Source organism: Bubalus bubalis, chromosome 2 (assembly GCF_019923935.1).
Source record: "Bubalus bubalis isolate 160015118507 breed Murrah chromosome 2, NDDB_SH_1, whole genome shotgun sequence".
NCBI lineage: Eukaryota > Metazoa > Chordata > Mammalia > Artiodactyla > Bovidae > Bubalus > Bubalus bubalis.
In genome coordinates this window covers 42848889-42863500 of record NC_059158.1, presented here as the reverse complement: position 1 = coordinate 42863500, position 14612 = coordinate 42848889, and the positions used below count along the sequence as shown (strand labels likewise).

The 14612-nt window shown below is 43.5% G+C and overlaps 1 protein-coding gene across 3 annotated transcripts in view; it reads left to right on the top strand.

The window, feature by feature from the left end:
- ANKS1A (ankyrin repeat and sterile alpha motif domain containing 1A) overlaps window positions 1–14612 on the top strand; it is a 168167-nt gene that overhangs the window by 65217 nt on the left and 88338 nt on the right. For 2 of the 3 annotated variants that reach the window (XM_025271291.3, XM_025271285.3), the window contains exons 2-4: window positions 4031–4111; window positions 6430–6586; window positions 8694–8756. In XM_025271291.3, coding sequence (XP_025127076.1) covers window positions 4031–4111; window positions 6430–6586; window positions 8694–8756 — 301 coding nt within the window. The remainder of the gene's footprint in view (window positions 1–4030; window positions 4112–6429; window positions 6587–8693; window positions 8757–14612) is intronic. The other variant, XM_025271296.3, reaches the window with a different exon arrangement.

Here is a 14612-nt window from a genome sequence, read left to right as displayed (position 1 = left end):
TTCTCATTGTTTTGAGATAGTTTTAGTGCTGGAATGGGCTATCCAGACTTAACGACCTCTAAACCAGAGACGTGGCGGGAAAAGTTAGAAAATGACAGAGGAATTGCTCAGTTCTGCCTTGTCATTAAAAGCAAGGGCCATTTAAATGTCAGGGGTTTTTGTTTTTTTTTTTTGGGTTTTTTTGGCTGCACTGGGTCTTTGTTTCAGGGTGTGGACGGTGCATGGGCTTAGTTGCCCCCGTGGCATGTGGAATCTTAGTTCCCTGACCAGGGATTGAACCCACATCCCCTGCGTTGGAACGCGGATTCTTAACCATTGGACCACCAGGGAGGTCCCTAAACATTAGTGTTAAGGTTACTTTGGGACCTGAATTGAGAAAGTTGAAAAGGTAGCAGCTTCCTAATCTGATACTAGGCGCCAACAGATCTGATGTCCCAGCTGCTCTAACCTGTGTGAGGATTCCCTCTTGCCCAACTCGTCTTATTTATTCCAGTCACCTTGCTGTTGTGTGCAGCGTTGTGTGACTACATCTTCACTTCATCTTGCCGTCCGCTTAGATCACGACAAAAGTCCCTGTTGGCCAAAGACCAAGAGTGCCTTAAAGGAGAGTTTTGGATCAGCCACTGATTTGGCTTATAATTTGGGACAAATAATTTGTTTCTGGATTTCAGTGTCACCTATTTTGTAATAGAAAAATGATGATGTTTTGTTTTGTGGGGCAAATTGACTCTAAATATGAAAAGTCTACCTCCTAAATTTTCTAGATCTGTTTCACTTTCCAACGTTCTATTCATTGTCAGGCATCGGTTTATAATTTTTGGTTTAGGAAATGAGTTGTAAATGTGACAGAGATAATTGCTTTTAGCTCTTTGTTTGGAAGATGCTACAGGAATCCAAGCTTAATGGAGGATGAGGACCCCAGGAAGTCCCTCAAGTTCCTGACCTTATCACGAGTTTCCTTAACTGACAATGAACAAATAACTTAGCTATCAGAGTACACATGTCCTCTCTTCTCACTTAAAATTTATCTTGAGCTTTTAAGCCAAATACCTATATACTTATAAATAAAAGTGACTCGTTTACATATACAAGCATTTATTGTTACTATTTTGATTTTTTGCTCTTCTTTTCCCTGTACGTGGCTTCCTTCCCATCATTTAAAAATATTATAAAAAGACCACTACGTGAATGCCTTCTCATCACTGTGTTCTGAATAGTGTGGCAGAATGTAGGGAAGAACCTGCAAGTCCTCCTCACACGCTACAGTGCCTCCCCACCCTGCCTCCTCCCCCAGAGGTGGACGGCCGCGCTTGGCGAGCGCTCTCTGCATTGCCATCCGTGTGTGTGTGTGTGTGTGTGTGTGTGTGTGTGTGTGTGTCTCTCTGTCTGTGTAAAATGAGGCCTCGTCTTTTATATATTATACAATGACTTGGTGAGCACTCTCTGCATTGCCATCCGTGGGGGGGTGTGTGTGTCTGTGTAAAATGAGGCCTCCTCTTTTATATATTATACAATGACTTTTTTTATTTTCACTTCACAGTAGTAACACACTGCATCTTACAAAATCTTTCCTTGTCAGGACACATAGTCCAACTTGCTTTCTTGTCTTTCCTTTGTTGTGTTAACTGTTAAGTAATAATTTATTTTGTGGGTGTACTTGGTGTTTAACTGCCCATCCATAGGTGGTCATTAAGTGTGTAGTTCTTACTCTGCAGTGAAGCATCCTGTACAAGGATGTGTCTCTGTGCACGTGTACGAGTGTTTCTGTTGGATAGCTGCCTGGAAGTGGAGATGCGGGCCCAGAGTGAATGCCTATTTTTGGTTTTGGTGGATGCTGCCAAATTGTATTCCCAGAGGAATTCACCAGTTTAAACTCATACCAGTTGAATTTAAGAGTTTGTTTCCCTGATCTTCACAAGCGTTTTATAATGTCATTATTTTTGTCAGGCTGATAGGCAAAAAGAAGTATGTGATTATTTTAGTTTGCATTCTTCTACATTGCGTTTCTGTATATCTAGGCTTTCTGATTTCTGCCTTTTAGGAATCCCTCAGTGTTGCCAGTTACTTGATAACATTTTTTTTTTTTAATATTCTTGGGTTGAATCTATCTATTTTATGTCTATCGGTTATCTGTGGTATAGGGTAGAAATTGTTTCACTTCACACAACTTTAGATAGGAGATGGAGTGGGCTTGTGTACCCAATCCACTGTCCTGATAAATCTCTCATATATATTTTTCCTCTATAGTATTTACAGTGTTGTTTCTTCTTTTCTTCTTAGCATTATATTGTATTCTCTGTTCTTACTAGATGGCAGTATAAATGGTACTTAATTCTATATGTCTACACCTTAATTATTATTTCTCTATTGATGGACCTTTGGACTGTTTCTAATATTTTATTGTTATAAATGATTCTGCTTCCAACATCTGCATGTCAAGTCTCTGCGCCCAGATGGTTTTACTGGTGATTCTTTATCATTTTAGTGCTCTATGTCAGTGATTCCTGGATATAGAAATAGGTAGATAGCTGCCCAGGTGATCTGTGACTTAAATCTAACACTGATATACCCAATAATGAGAGCACAAAAATAAAAAACTTTAGACCAGCCTCACTTAGGAATGCAGATGTGAAAATCCTAATCCTGAGTAAAATGCTTTCAAGTAGAATTCATTGACATGACCTTAATGGATAAGTGGTAAATAAGGTTTATTTCAGGAATGAAAGAATGACTCAGTATTAAGGAAGCTATTGATAACATTTTAGTTGGTTCATTGTGAAAAACTATGATTTTATCCATAGAGGTAAAAACATTTAAACAGTATTTCTAAAACATTTTTAAAAGGACGAAAAAAAATAAGATACTTCCTTTACATGTTATGGAGTGTCTACCTCAGGTCAGCTGTCAACAACATTAGAGGCGTTCTCATCAAAAGCAAGGACAAAACAAGGCTGCCCTCTGCTACTTAACGTTAGAAGTTCTGGCCAGTGTAGCAAGGTATGAAACAGGGGTCATAATTAAGACTTCAGGGATTAAATGAGGTGACATTTCAGCCTTCTTAGTGTGGTATTTTTGATTCAAATAGGGTGCTCATTCCAGTACTCTTGCCTGGAAAATCCCATGGATGGAGGAGCCTGGTGGGCTGCAGTCCATGGGGTTGCAAAGAGTCAGACACGACTGAGCGACTTCACTTTCAGTTTTCCCTTTCATGCATTGGAGAAGGCAATGGCAACCCACTCCAGTGTTCTTGCCTGGAGAATCCCAGGGACGGGGGAGCCTGGTGGGCTGCCGTCTATGGGGTCGCACAGAGTCGGACACGACTGAAGCGACTTAGCAGTAGCAGTAAGGTGCTCATTGTAGATTCTGTTGTTATTCTTTTTATTACCAATAAGACATATTCACAAAGGAAAGGCAAAATTGTCTCTTGCATCTTAACACATGTATCTGGGTGCTTTTATGAACATGGGTTCTTTGATTTTGGTCCTTGTGGTTGAATGATCCTGATAATTTGTCTGGTCTATGCTGAGGTCTCTCCAGCCTTCAGTCACCAGCCTTAGAGGTGAGTGCCTGTACCTATAACTGACAAGTGGTTTCATTCAGTGATATTTTTGATGACCTTTCAAAGAGCATTTCTTACAAGCCTGACAGTTTTCAGAGGCACAAGTCCCAGACTCAGTGAATAAAGAAGTTACCAGTGAGGAGAAGGACACAGGAAAACAAGCTCTGAAATGATGACAGTGCTGTCCTGGCACTTGACCCCTTACAGGAAGCCGCTGCTGTGCCCTCAGCGCCGCGCGCTCCCGCAGCGGGGCACACGCCGCGCGTTTCCGCAGCGGGGCACGCTCCGCGCGCTCCTGCAGCGGGGCACACGCCGCGTGTTTCTGCAGTGGGACATACGCTGTGTGTTTCTATGGGCATGGCTGCCGTCCTGTATCAGGAGTCATATGGAAGTGACCTGTTGGGTTAAACACCACACAGGATTTTTCCCAAAGATTTGGTTTGTGACTTCAGTCTTTCTTTTTCCTTGTAGCATTTGGAGAGGGCCAAATGTGAACTGTGTTGACAGCACTGGGTACACACCTCTGCACCATGCTGCTTTGAATGGCCATAAGTAAGTATTAATGTGCTATGTTCCTGCCCCACTCTTCAGAACTCAGGCCTCAGGTTGTCTTTTTTTCTTTTTTTCCTTCCTTTAAAGATGTACTAAGAAGGGATGCTGAAAAACAGAGAAAAACTAAATTTAGTCTGTCCAGAATTCTTGAGTCTGTATTTAGTGTATACTTTAAACCTCATTCCCTAAGCCTTGCTCCAAAATAACGTTAAAAGCTTCTTTTCCCCTCTGAAATGGATCAGCACCATACAGTGATCTGAATATGACACTCACATTCGGGGACGCTAGATCGTAATGGGGCTGGATAATCTACCAGGTAACCAGCCTCTTAATAAGCTGAAAAGAGATCGAGTGGTCGGGAGAATCTTTCTGTTTACTTTATCTTTCTGCTTGCCACTCTTTCCTCATAAAAGTAGCCTTGTACACAACAAGAACCATTCTTGAGGGGAAAATACACCAATAATATGGCCTATTTAATTCTCTTAAGTACAGAGAAGTTCTTCGGATTTGTTATGTGGGATTTGTGTGGAAGCTTTTCTGGAGGTGTGCTCTGGCGGCCTGAGGCAGGCCCTGCCCTTCAGTGAAGGGGAAGGGACAGGCCCAGGGCAGGGGCAGGCCCCGTGGGGGAGTGCAGGCGCAGTGGGTAGATTTGCTGGAAGATGAAAACCGAAAACCAGAGTGTAGCAAAAGAGAGGGCGCCGGCGAGAGTTTGAGGCCTAATACAAGAGAAGATAAGCTGTAGTAGTTTAGTTTTTAGAAAAAACAGTTTATTGGGACCGTTTAGACTTTTCTGAGCAGGGAGCCGGGCCCTGCCACCTTGTGGTACTCTCTACCACTTTCGCAGTATTTGGCCCAGCCTAAGTGACTCCACTGGGCTTCCCTGGTGGCTCAGTGGTAAAGATTCCTCCTGCCAATGCAGGAGACTTGGATTCGATCCCTGAATCGGAAACATCCCCTAGAGGAGGAAATGGCAACCCACTCCACTATTCTTGCCTGGAAAATCCCCTGGACAGAGAAGCCTCAGTGGCTACAGTCCATAGAGTAACAAAAGAGTCAGACATTACTTAGTGACTAAACAATGACAACAACAAAATGACTCCAGGATGCTTTTCTAAAGTGAAGTGAAAGTCGCTCAGTTCTAACCAACTCTTTGCGACCCCATGGACTATACAGCCTATGAAATTCTTCAGGTCAGAATACTGGAGTGGGTAGCCATGCCCTTCTCCAGGGGATCTTCCCAACCCAGGAATCAAACCGGGGTCTCCTGCATTGCAGGTGGATTCTTTATCAGCTGAGCTATCAGGGAAGGCCGTAAGATATGTTGAATGTGATCATTTTCTGTAGTGCGGTCTTTTCTGTAACCATCTTAAACAAAGCCAACAAATAATCTGTAGAGACTTCCTCCCCCTTAAATAGTGGGGTGAAAGTGAAAGTGAAGTCACTCACTCGTGTCCATGGTGTCTTTGCGACCCGATGGACTGTAGCCTATCAGGCTCCTCCATCCATGGGATTTTCCGGGCAAGAGTGCTGGAGTGGATTGCCATTTCCTTCTCCAGGGGATCTTCCCAACCCAGGAATCGAACCCGGGTCTCCTGCATTGTAGACAGATGCTTTACTGTCTGAGCCACCAGGGAAGCCAAATAGTGGGGTAGCCAGAGTTAAAGTGGATCTTGGACTTAAATGACTGTAGCCAAGTTCACCTCCATATTCTGTTTTTGTTTACAGTGGGGATTTTCTTGGACCTCATGTGCATGGGGATAATTATACATTTTTATCTGCTTAATTAGTGATGTCACCAAGAAGGAAGCCAAGTCCTCCTTCCTGGATGTATCAAGTGATGCCATATGTGTCTTCTGCTTGCAGAAGTTTCTGTTTACGTTTGCAACCACTCTGAGTCGCTCTGCCCGTCTTATTTCCAGCTCCCACTTCACCAAATGCTTTGAATAATGTGGTGAATAATGATATTTGTTTTGTGTACTACTTTTATGTAAGTTCTGTCCCTGAATGCTATTTCAACATCACAAACAAGGAAACCAGACTTGTTCAAGATAATGGAAAATAAATGGATTATCTAGAATATAGCTAAACCAGGAGGTGAAGAGACAGTTGGGGTGTGGTTCAAGATGACTCAGCCGCTTGTCAACAGCTGTTCAAGTAGTCAGGGAATTAAAAGGAAGAATCAGGTGATAAGCTCAGGTAGAGATGGGAGCCAGGTGAGCTCCTCTCTGTGAACGGGCTTCCTGCTACACAGACGTGCAGAGCTGCTGGTAGGAAAGACTTGTGGGTTCTGCAACTCACAGTCGATTTTTGCCTTTTAGGGATGTGGTCGAGGTTCTTCTGAGGAACGACGCGCTGACCAACGTGGCTGACTCTAAAGGCTGTTATCCACTGCACTTGGCAGCCTGGAAAGGAGACGCCCAGATAGTGCGATTGCTCATCCATCAAGGGCCCTCACACACCAAAGTCAATGAACAGGTTGGAAGGAAGGGACGCTCTCTCCACACAGCTCCAGCCAGACCTTGGCAGCCACCTCAGGCCCACAGCTCAGATCTAAGGGAACCAGCTCTTCCCTGGCCTAAGAGTAATTCCCCTCTTCCCAGTGCCACTCTTTTTAGTGAATCAGAGAGACCTTGTACCATGAAGGGTGTGTTTCGTATGCAGATTTGGAATAGTACTGTAACAGCACAGGGCTGGAAATAATGCATATCCTGCACACTCGCCCAGGGCTCGTTGCCATCAACGTGGCGGTGCAGCTTGAGCTGCTAAACAAAACACTCCAGCGCGTGTCAGGACTGTGGAGACCATATTGTTTTGTGTGTATCAGAACTCTCAGAAGTGGAGGGATGCATGCTGTTAGCTGAAAAACGAAGACACTTAAGTGGAGGCCAGAGGTGACACAGCGGAGTGAAGATCATTTCAGTGGTGTCCTCTAATGTTCACTTACGACTGACCATTCTTAAATTAACACGTGATGCAGTATTATTAACCAAAGTACAGATTTTGTTCATTTTCACAAAGTTTTATGCTAGTGTCCATTATTTGTCTTCATACCTTATTCAAGAGTCCATAGTGTATTTCGTTACATGGAGTAGCTTCAGCTGCCGGCAACAAATGCTGGTAGATTTTCTTTTCATTCTTATTCTGTTAAAAATTTTTTCTAATTTTCCTTGTTATGGCATCTTAGATACACCCATCATTTAAAAGTGGACATTTAATTTCCAAATACATGGGGGTTTTTAAGTAAAAAACAACAACAACAACAACAAAAACCACATTCTTTGATAAAGCAGAGTATTCTTAAAAAATAAAAAAGGCAGCTTTTGAGCAGAAACCCCATACACTGGCCATGGATTCAGGTGCCCTTAGACTGTACCTCCTCTTCTTTATATGTAGTCCTTTGGGAAAGTTATATTTGAATTATGAAGTTCTAGACCAGCCTTTCATGAAGTAACTCCCTACAGTTTGGGTCTGAGATGGTGTCAATTTGCAAGGAGATGGGCCCTCTCTCTATGACGAGCCATTCTCCTCTTTCTCTCTCTGCTCTGAGCTGAAGTAGGTGCTTGAATGAGAGAGATGCTGCCCATTCCCAGTAAACTTAGGATTCTTTTCCTAATGACATTGATGAGAGGAGGTTGTTCAGTGGCCTCTGGGATTAGATCAGGCTTAGTCCTCAAAAAAACCAGGAAACCGTTCTTGAAGTCCCTCCGGCAGCAGGACCATGCGCATTCTCAGTGAGCTGCTCAGAGCAGAGCGGGCTCTGGAGTCACGGAGAGGTTCGAGAAGACTGCTGCGGTGCTCCCAGCCCTCTCCATTTGGAGAAAGAGAGTGTGTGTGCTGTTCATCAGCTTCCCTTCCCCCTGCAGGCTGTATTTTCTGGATAGGTGAGCAACAGACATTCCAGATTGTTGATGAGGATGTTTGCTTTATAACATTAGGAAGGAAAATCATCTCTTTAAGTCTGCCTCTTACCTTAATGCAGTTTTACTCCTAGTTAACATGATGGTGATTGCTCTTACGTGGGGGAAATATTTTAAAGAGGTTTGCTATTAACCAATATCCCTCAAAGCTGAAAAATCACACACTAAAGTCCTCTTCATTGAAGACATTTTCAGCCACCATTCCTAATCCTGTCTCTGCTCACTTTTGCCTTGGAGCACAGCTGCTTGGGTTTTTGAGCCACTGGAGTGTGCTAGCTTGTCCTGCTCACAGCCACCTCCCGCCTGGAGTGTCTGTTGATAGGTGGCACCCCGGCCCCGTGCTTTGCATATCTGGCAGGCAGGTGGGTGGGGCAGGGGCTGGGCACAACCTCTGCAAGAGCTGGAAGAAACTAATGTACCTAGGCAGTGGTTACAAGTACTTCACTGATTTATTAAAAACCATTAATGTTGCTCCAGTTGGAAGCTTGGTCAAGAGGGGTGATGACAGATGACCTGGAGGTTGTCTTCTTTCGTTAACTTCCTTTTGAGGCGCCCAGAGGACAGATCCGAGTTGGTGTAGTGTTGGGACCCCTCAGGGCTGTGCATTGCATTGATATATTTCATCCATTTTATCATCACATTTTCTTTTCCTCTCCTTTTTATAGAATGCTCTTGAGATCAAAGAACTCAAAAAGTACGGCCCCTTTGACCCTTATATCAATGCCAAGGTGTGTACTTTGCTGCCAGGATTTCTCTGCATCATTTCTCCAAGCTGCACTTTCTGTTCTGTCCTCTCTAGCTTCCACTCTTGTCCGCTCAGACTCTTCTTCATCATCCTGACGTTTGTCTGCTTCTGCCCATCTGCTTCTTCTGGCTTGCCTGGGAATGGGAAAACACAGCTTCAAGGGATTTTGGTTTTGTTTTGAAAACCCATACCAGTTCTGGAAAGGTTGGGTGTTGTTTCTGGAATGTCTGAAAAGCTTCGAAGTGGCAGAAATGGGGAAATAGAAGGGACCATGTATAGCCATAATTTACTACCATGATTTCTAAAATCATTTAAATTCAAAAAAGAAAAATGCAATTAAAAGATGTCAGTAAATGATTTAATTGTACTTCCTAGATTAATTTTTTTAAGTTTGCTTTTTATATTTCTTTTGAGATGGAACCTGATTTTCCGTAGCTCGTGGTGAAGGTGTGGCCGAGGGGCATGGGTGACTCTGTTTTACCCGTAAAAGCTGCTGGTGTGGTTTCCCTCTCTTTCTTTGAGTTTGCGCCTGAATCTTTATTTAAAGCCTAAGTCTCTTCTCCCTAGCCATAGCTTCTCTCTCTGCTTGGACACTCTTGGCTCTTAGAACAGCTCAGAAGTAGGAAATGAAGTTGCAAGGCCAAGCAGGGCACTGGCCTTGAGTCTCCCTCCCTGGGCTGGGACAGATAACGGGCTGATGTAGTGATGAACATCCAGCCGCCGGCCTCTACTGCCTCTGGAGGCAGAGCTGGTGGGTTGGGTGATGATGTTAGCCCCTCTTCTCTGCGCTCTCACCTGCTGTTTTTGACTCAAGTTTTTGTTCAGATGAGGTTTTTCATTTTGGCAACAATCTGGAGTCTGGTTGAGTCACTGCATTGTTCACATCAGCTCCCTTTCACTTGCTCTGAGTTCAGCAGCTGCTGGGAAGGGATGCGTGAGGTCCTTCTGTGTGTTTCCAAATGCAAGGCAGATATTTCATGGTTTTCACTAACAGACACTGATTTAGCAAATGAGCTTCCTATGGGCTGGACCTCAGCGGGCTCTATGGGAGATTGCCCTCAGCTCTTGGGCCCTAATGGTGGAGAAGCAGTTTGATCTGGGGTGGTGAAACATGGTAGCTTTTGTTCTTGCCCACTCTTTCAATTCTGTTTCTAATCTTCCAGAGGGGAGGGTACTCTGTCTTCTTTTTATTGGAGGTAGTGTGGCATAGTGGAAAACCCTCATTGATCAAGGTCTTTCAAGTCAGATCCAAGTTTGAATTCTGTGGTGCCACTTACTGATGTTGACTTGAACAAGTTACTTTATTTCTCTGAGCTTTAGTTTCTTCTTCTGTAAAATGGGGTTTACCATCTAATTGGCTGTATTATTGGAGTTCAAATAAGATCATGTACATAAAGTAAAAATATCTGATCAGTAGTAGTATTTGAGATTCTGATTTTAAGAGGTAGACATCGTGTGGCATTTCTGAAAGGCCATTTTGGAATTTGTTCTTTGTTACTAGTGGGGGGCACTTAATGCAACATTGCTCCATTGGTCCGGTCAAGGTTTTGTTTTGCGGGGAGGCACCTTAAAGTGATTGTTTCCCACTTGGTGGTTGGTTAGTTAGCTTATAAAGCTCTGATTAAAGGGTAAGACTTTGGTTCTTAAAAGCAGATTTTCCTATCCCTTGATTTTACACACATAAAAGAAACTTAGTCTAAATGGAATAAGAACTTCTCTCTTTGGAAATAGTCTTCCCTCAGTATTCATGAGAATATTGCTTCTAGGACCCGTGAGGATACTGTACTCAAGTTCTTATAATAAAATGGTGTAGTGTTTGCATGTAACCTACTTCTGTCCTGTACACCTTAAATCCTCTCTAGATTACTTATAATACCTAACAGTACAACGTAATACAATAATAATGCTGTATAAATAGTTGCCACAGGGGGACTTTGCTAGCAATCCAGTGGCTAAGACTCTGCCTTTCCAGTGTAAGGGGTGTGGGACAATCCCTAGTTGGGGAGCAAAGATCCCATGTGCTGTGGGGTGTGGCTGAAAAAAGACTAGTTGCTATGTGGAAAATTAAAGTTTTGCTTTTTGGAACTTTCTGGACTCCCTCCCTGCCCTGAATATTTTTGACCCATGGTTGGTTGACTCCTCCGATGAAGAACTCATGGATGGGAGGGCCAACTGTGTTACCCTTTGCCTCTGCCCCACCCACCAACCCCTCAAAGGCCAAACGATGTAAACTCCATTAAAGGATAAAGCTGTTTGGGTTGTGCTAGAATGCAGACTCTTCTCGGGCTGATAAGATTCTAACCTCCCTAGGTTTTATTCCTGACTCAGTGGGTTTTTATTGACCTGGTGTGTCTAAGAATTGTTTTTGCTAAAGTACATTTGTATGCTGAGTCCTGTCAGGCACCTGCAGACACAAGAAGTTGCAGATGCCCTTCCTGGGAGCAGAGGGAGTTTTCATGAGCTTTTATCTTCCTCTTCACTCTACAGAGCCTTTCCTGTTTTGGCAAGTCAACATAAACCAGTCCAAATGTATGTCATCCTTAGCGAAGGTGAAACTATTAAAATTGTTTACTTACTCCCTTTTAAGACAATTTTGACTTAGTCTAAATAGCATAAGATGAGCAGTAGTCAAATTAATTTTATGGAAGATCTGGTTTTTTCCAGACACTTAAAAGTAATCCACAGTTTTAGAGCTGGAAGAGATCTGGATGTTCTCTAGACCAATTGTCTCCAGCAGTTCATCAGCTTGTCTGGCTGCATCAGAATCACCAGCAAGCTTTTATAACATTTTTTTATTTTGAAAAAATTTCTAGTGTACAAAAAGTCACAAGCGTAATGCAGTGAACTGCATTACACTCTTCTGCTAGATTCACCAGTTGTTGACACTTTGTGGCATTGTGCGTGCTTATACCATCTTTCATCTCGTGTGCACACTCTTGTGCTCTCATGTGTATGTGTGTGTACATATATATATATATATGTATGTATGTAATATATGTGACTGTTGTAGTTGATGATGAATTATTTGAGATTCCCTGGATTGGGAAGATCTCCTGGAGAAGGAAATGGCAACCCACTCCAGTATTCTTGCCTGGAAAATCCCATGGATGGAGGAGCCTGGTAGGCTACAATCTGTGGGGTCACAAAGAGTCGGACACGACTGAGAGACTTCACTTCCAGCTTCCATTTGAGATTAAGTCATAGATTTCATGACCCTTTAATCCCAAATTCTTCAGCATATATCTCCTCTAAGAATAAGGACAAGTGTTCTTGCCTGGAGAATCCCAGGGACGGGGTAGCCTGGTGGGCTGCCGTCTATGGGGTCGCACAGAGTTGGACACGACTGAAGCGATTTAGCAGCAGTAGCAGCAGCAGCACTTGGTATAACCAGAATACAAATATCAAATTCAGAAAATTCAGCATTGATACAATACCATTATCTAATATGAAATCAATGCTTGGATTTCACCAGGTGTCTCAATAATGTCCTTTAGAGCGATTTCTTTTTCTGGTCCAAGATACAGTCCAGGATCATACATAATCTGGAACGGTTATCCTCAGCCTTTCTAGTCCTTCATGACATTGACCTTTTTGAAGAGCATAGGCCAGTAGTTTAGTAGACTGTCCCTCACTTGGCGTTTGGCTGTAGTTCCTTGTGCTTGGGTTCAGGGTGTACATTCTTGGCAGTAACACCACAAGACTGGCGTTCTGTCCTTCCATTTCAGTGCATCGCATCACAGGGCACATAATGGCAGTTTGTTTTGTTCTTGATCGTGATCAATGATTGCCTGGTTAATATGGTGTCTGCTAGGTTGGTAACCTGTTTAATAATAGTTTTCCTGGGCTTCACCCTCAAGGTGCTACCTTGTCAGTCCTGGGGTGGGGCTCAGTATTAGTTCCCTTTAAGCTTTCATGTAATTCTAAAACAAAGCTTATTTAAGAACCACTAATCTAGGCTGACTTTCCACCAGAGCAGGATTTCTCTTTTCTCATCTAAAAAGTGGGCCTTATTTGTTTCTCTTCATAGTAAACAGAATCACTCTTGGCATCCCCCTTTTGGATTCCATTGATTTGGGGTTTTTGTGCTTGTTGATGTCTGTTTTCCTAAACCTTCCATCTGTTGGACAGAGTAGTGCCTTAAGAGCTTTGCAGAATAAGTCTGACTCCTCTTCCATGTGGTCCACATGGTGGACTTTGTCCTCATACTTTCACCTTGTCTTCTAAACCTCTGTAGACTCACTTCATCCTTTTGTTACCACGTGGCTGTGTTTCCAGGGCCTGTACCATCGTGAGACCTGGGAGCTGTAGCCCCAGTGTCTAACTTAGATCTGTCGTCAGTGGACAAGGGTGCAGTTGGACTGTGATCCAAGCGCTGAGAGGTGATGGTTTTGAATAGTTCCCAGAGAGAAAAGGCCATGGAAATGTTTCTAGATGGTTTTCTGCTGGTTGTATTGTGTGTGTGTGTGTGTATGTGTGTGTGAAACACATAAGTAATGGATTTATGCATTGAGTGGGGTCTCCAGGGGTAAAGGGTACTGGGATTTTTTAAAGTAATGACCTAGCAAGGGAAAAATGAAAGTGGACCTCAAGATAAACGGGAATGGAGAGTTTGTGCAAAGTCTTTGAGGAGAATTTGGATATTTCATTTCAGTCCCCTTGCTTAGTCCAGATTTCCTGGGGTGTCCACCCAAGGTGTGGCTTGAAAGGTGTGAAAAAGAAAGATTCCAGGTGGTTGGGAGTCTGTACCCTCCTTGGAGTCCCCCCCCGCCCCTTTTTGTGGTCCATGAATCCAAAACTTAGTGACTTCTTGCCCTGAAAATTGTCAGGCTCCAAGGGGAAGCGGTATGGCCTGTGTTCAATAGTCAAGATATGTGGTCACCACAGACATAAACTCAAGAGTACTGTTGTTACCAGACCATTTCTGGCAAGACTGAAACATAAACAAGATGCTTCCTACACTCAAAATAAACTGCAGAGTGGTGGTTAGGCCATTTTTAACATAGACAGGCAAGACAGTTTGCCTGGTGGGGATCAAGACTGTGCCTTTAGTGAGACAGCTTTGTGGTAGCTGCTTTAGTTCTGCAGAAACCCAGAGAAGGCTTTTTTCCCCCTCTGCTAGATAGTTCAGAGTTTTATGGTTCTTCAGGCCCTAATGACATGCTTTTTACAGATTATTCTGGTTGTTGAGAGACAACTTGGATATAAAAGAGACAGCAGTGTCTACTTTAGAGTAAATGAGTTTTTCTGGACTGGAGTTTTAATAAGAATAAGCTGAGTTTCTTGGCCCTTGCTGTCATGCTAATCTTGAGATATAAAACGCAGAGAGTCGTCTTAAACTTCCTCGGGTTGCAGCTCTGCCCCAGAGTCCCTGTACAGGAAGCTCCGGTGAGTTTTCATTGCTGTAGTGGTCCTTGCTTCTCCTTAGCAAGTGAAGTGACAGCTCTAAGTTTTATTCATGCCATAGCCTAATAGGAAATAGGCGCCTGGGTGGCCTGAATGGTGTGTTTGACACAGGAGCCCCAAGGATTTACCTCTGGCCCAGCATTTCTCCTGCTCTCTAGACTTCCGGGTTGACATGGAATTGGCCCATTGGACTCAATTGTATCACAGGAGACCATTGCTAACTGGCTGTATTCTGTGGCCAGAGAAGTCTTGTCTGTACCTTCTCAGCAGCCGCTCTCCTAGAGCTGTGTTGGAGCTCAGCGCTGCTCCCTGTGTTTATCTGTGTGCATTTATCTTTGCATGTGGCTCCTGCTACCACCCTTTCTGTCCTTGTTTCATTTTTAAAAAATTCTTTGCTGTCATTCTGGCCTTTGGGGGCCCTGCTCCTAGTAGCTCT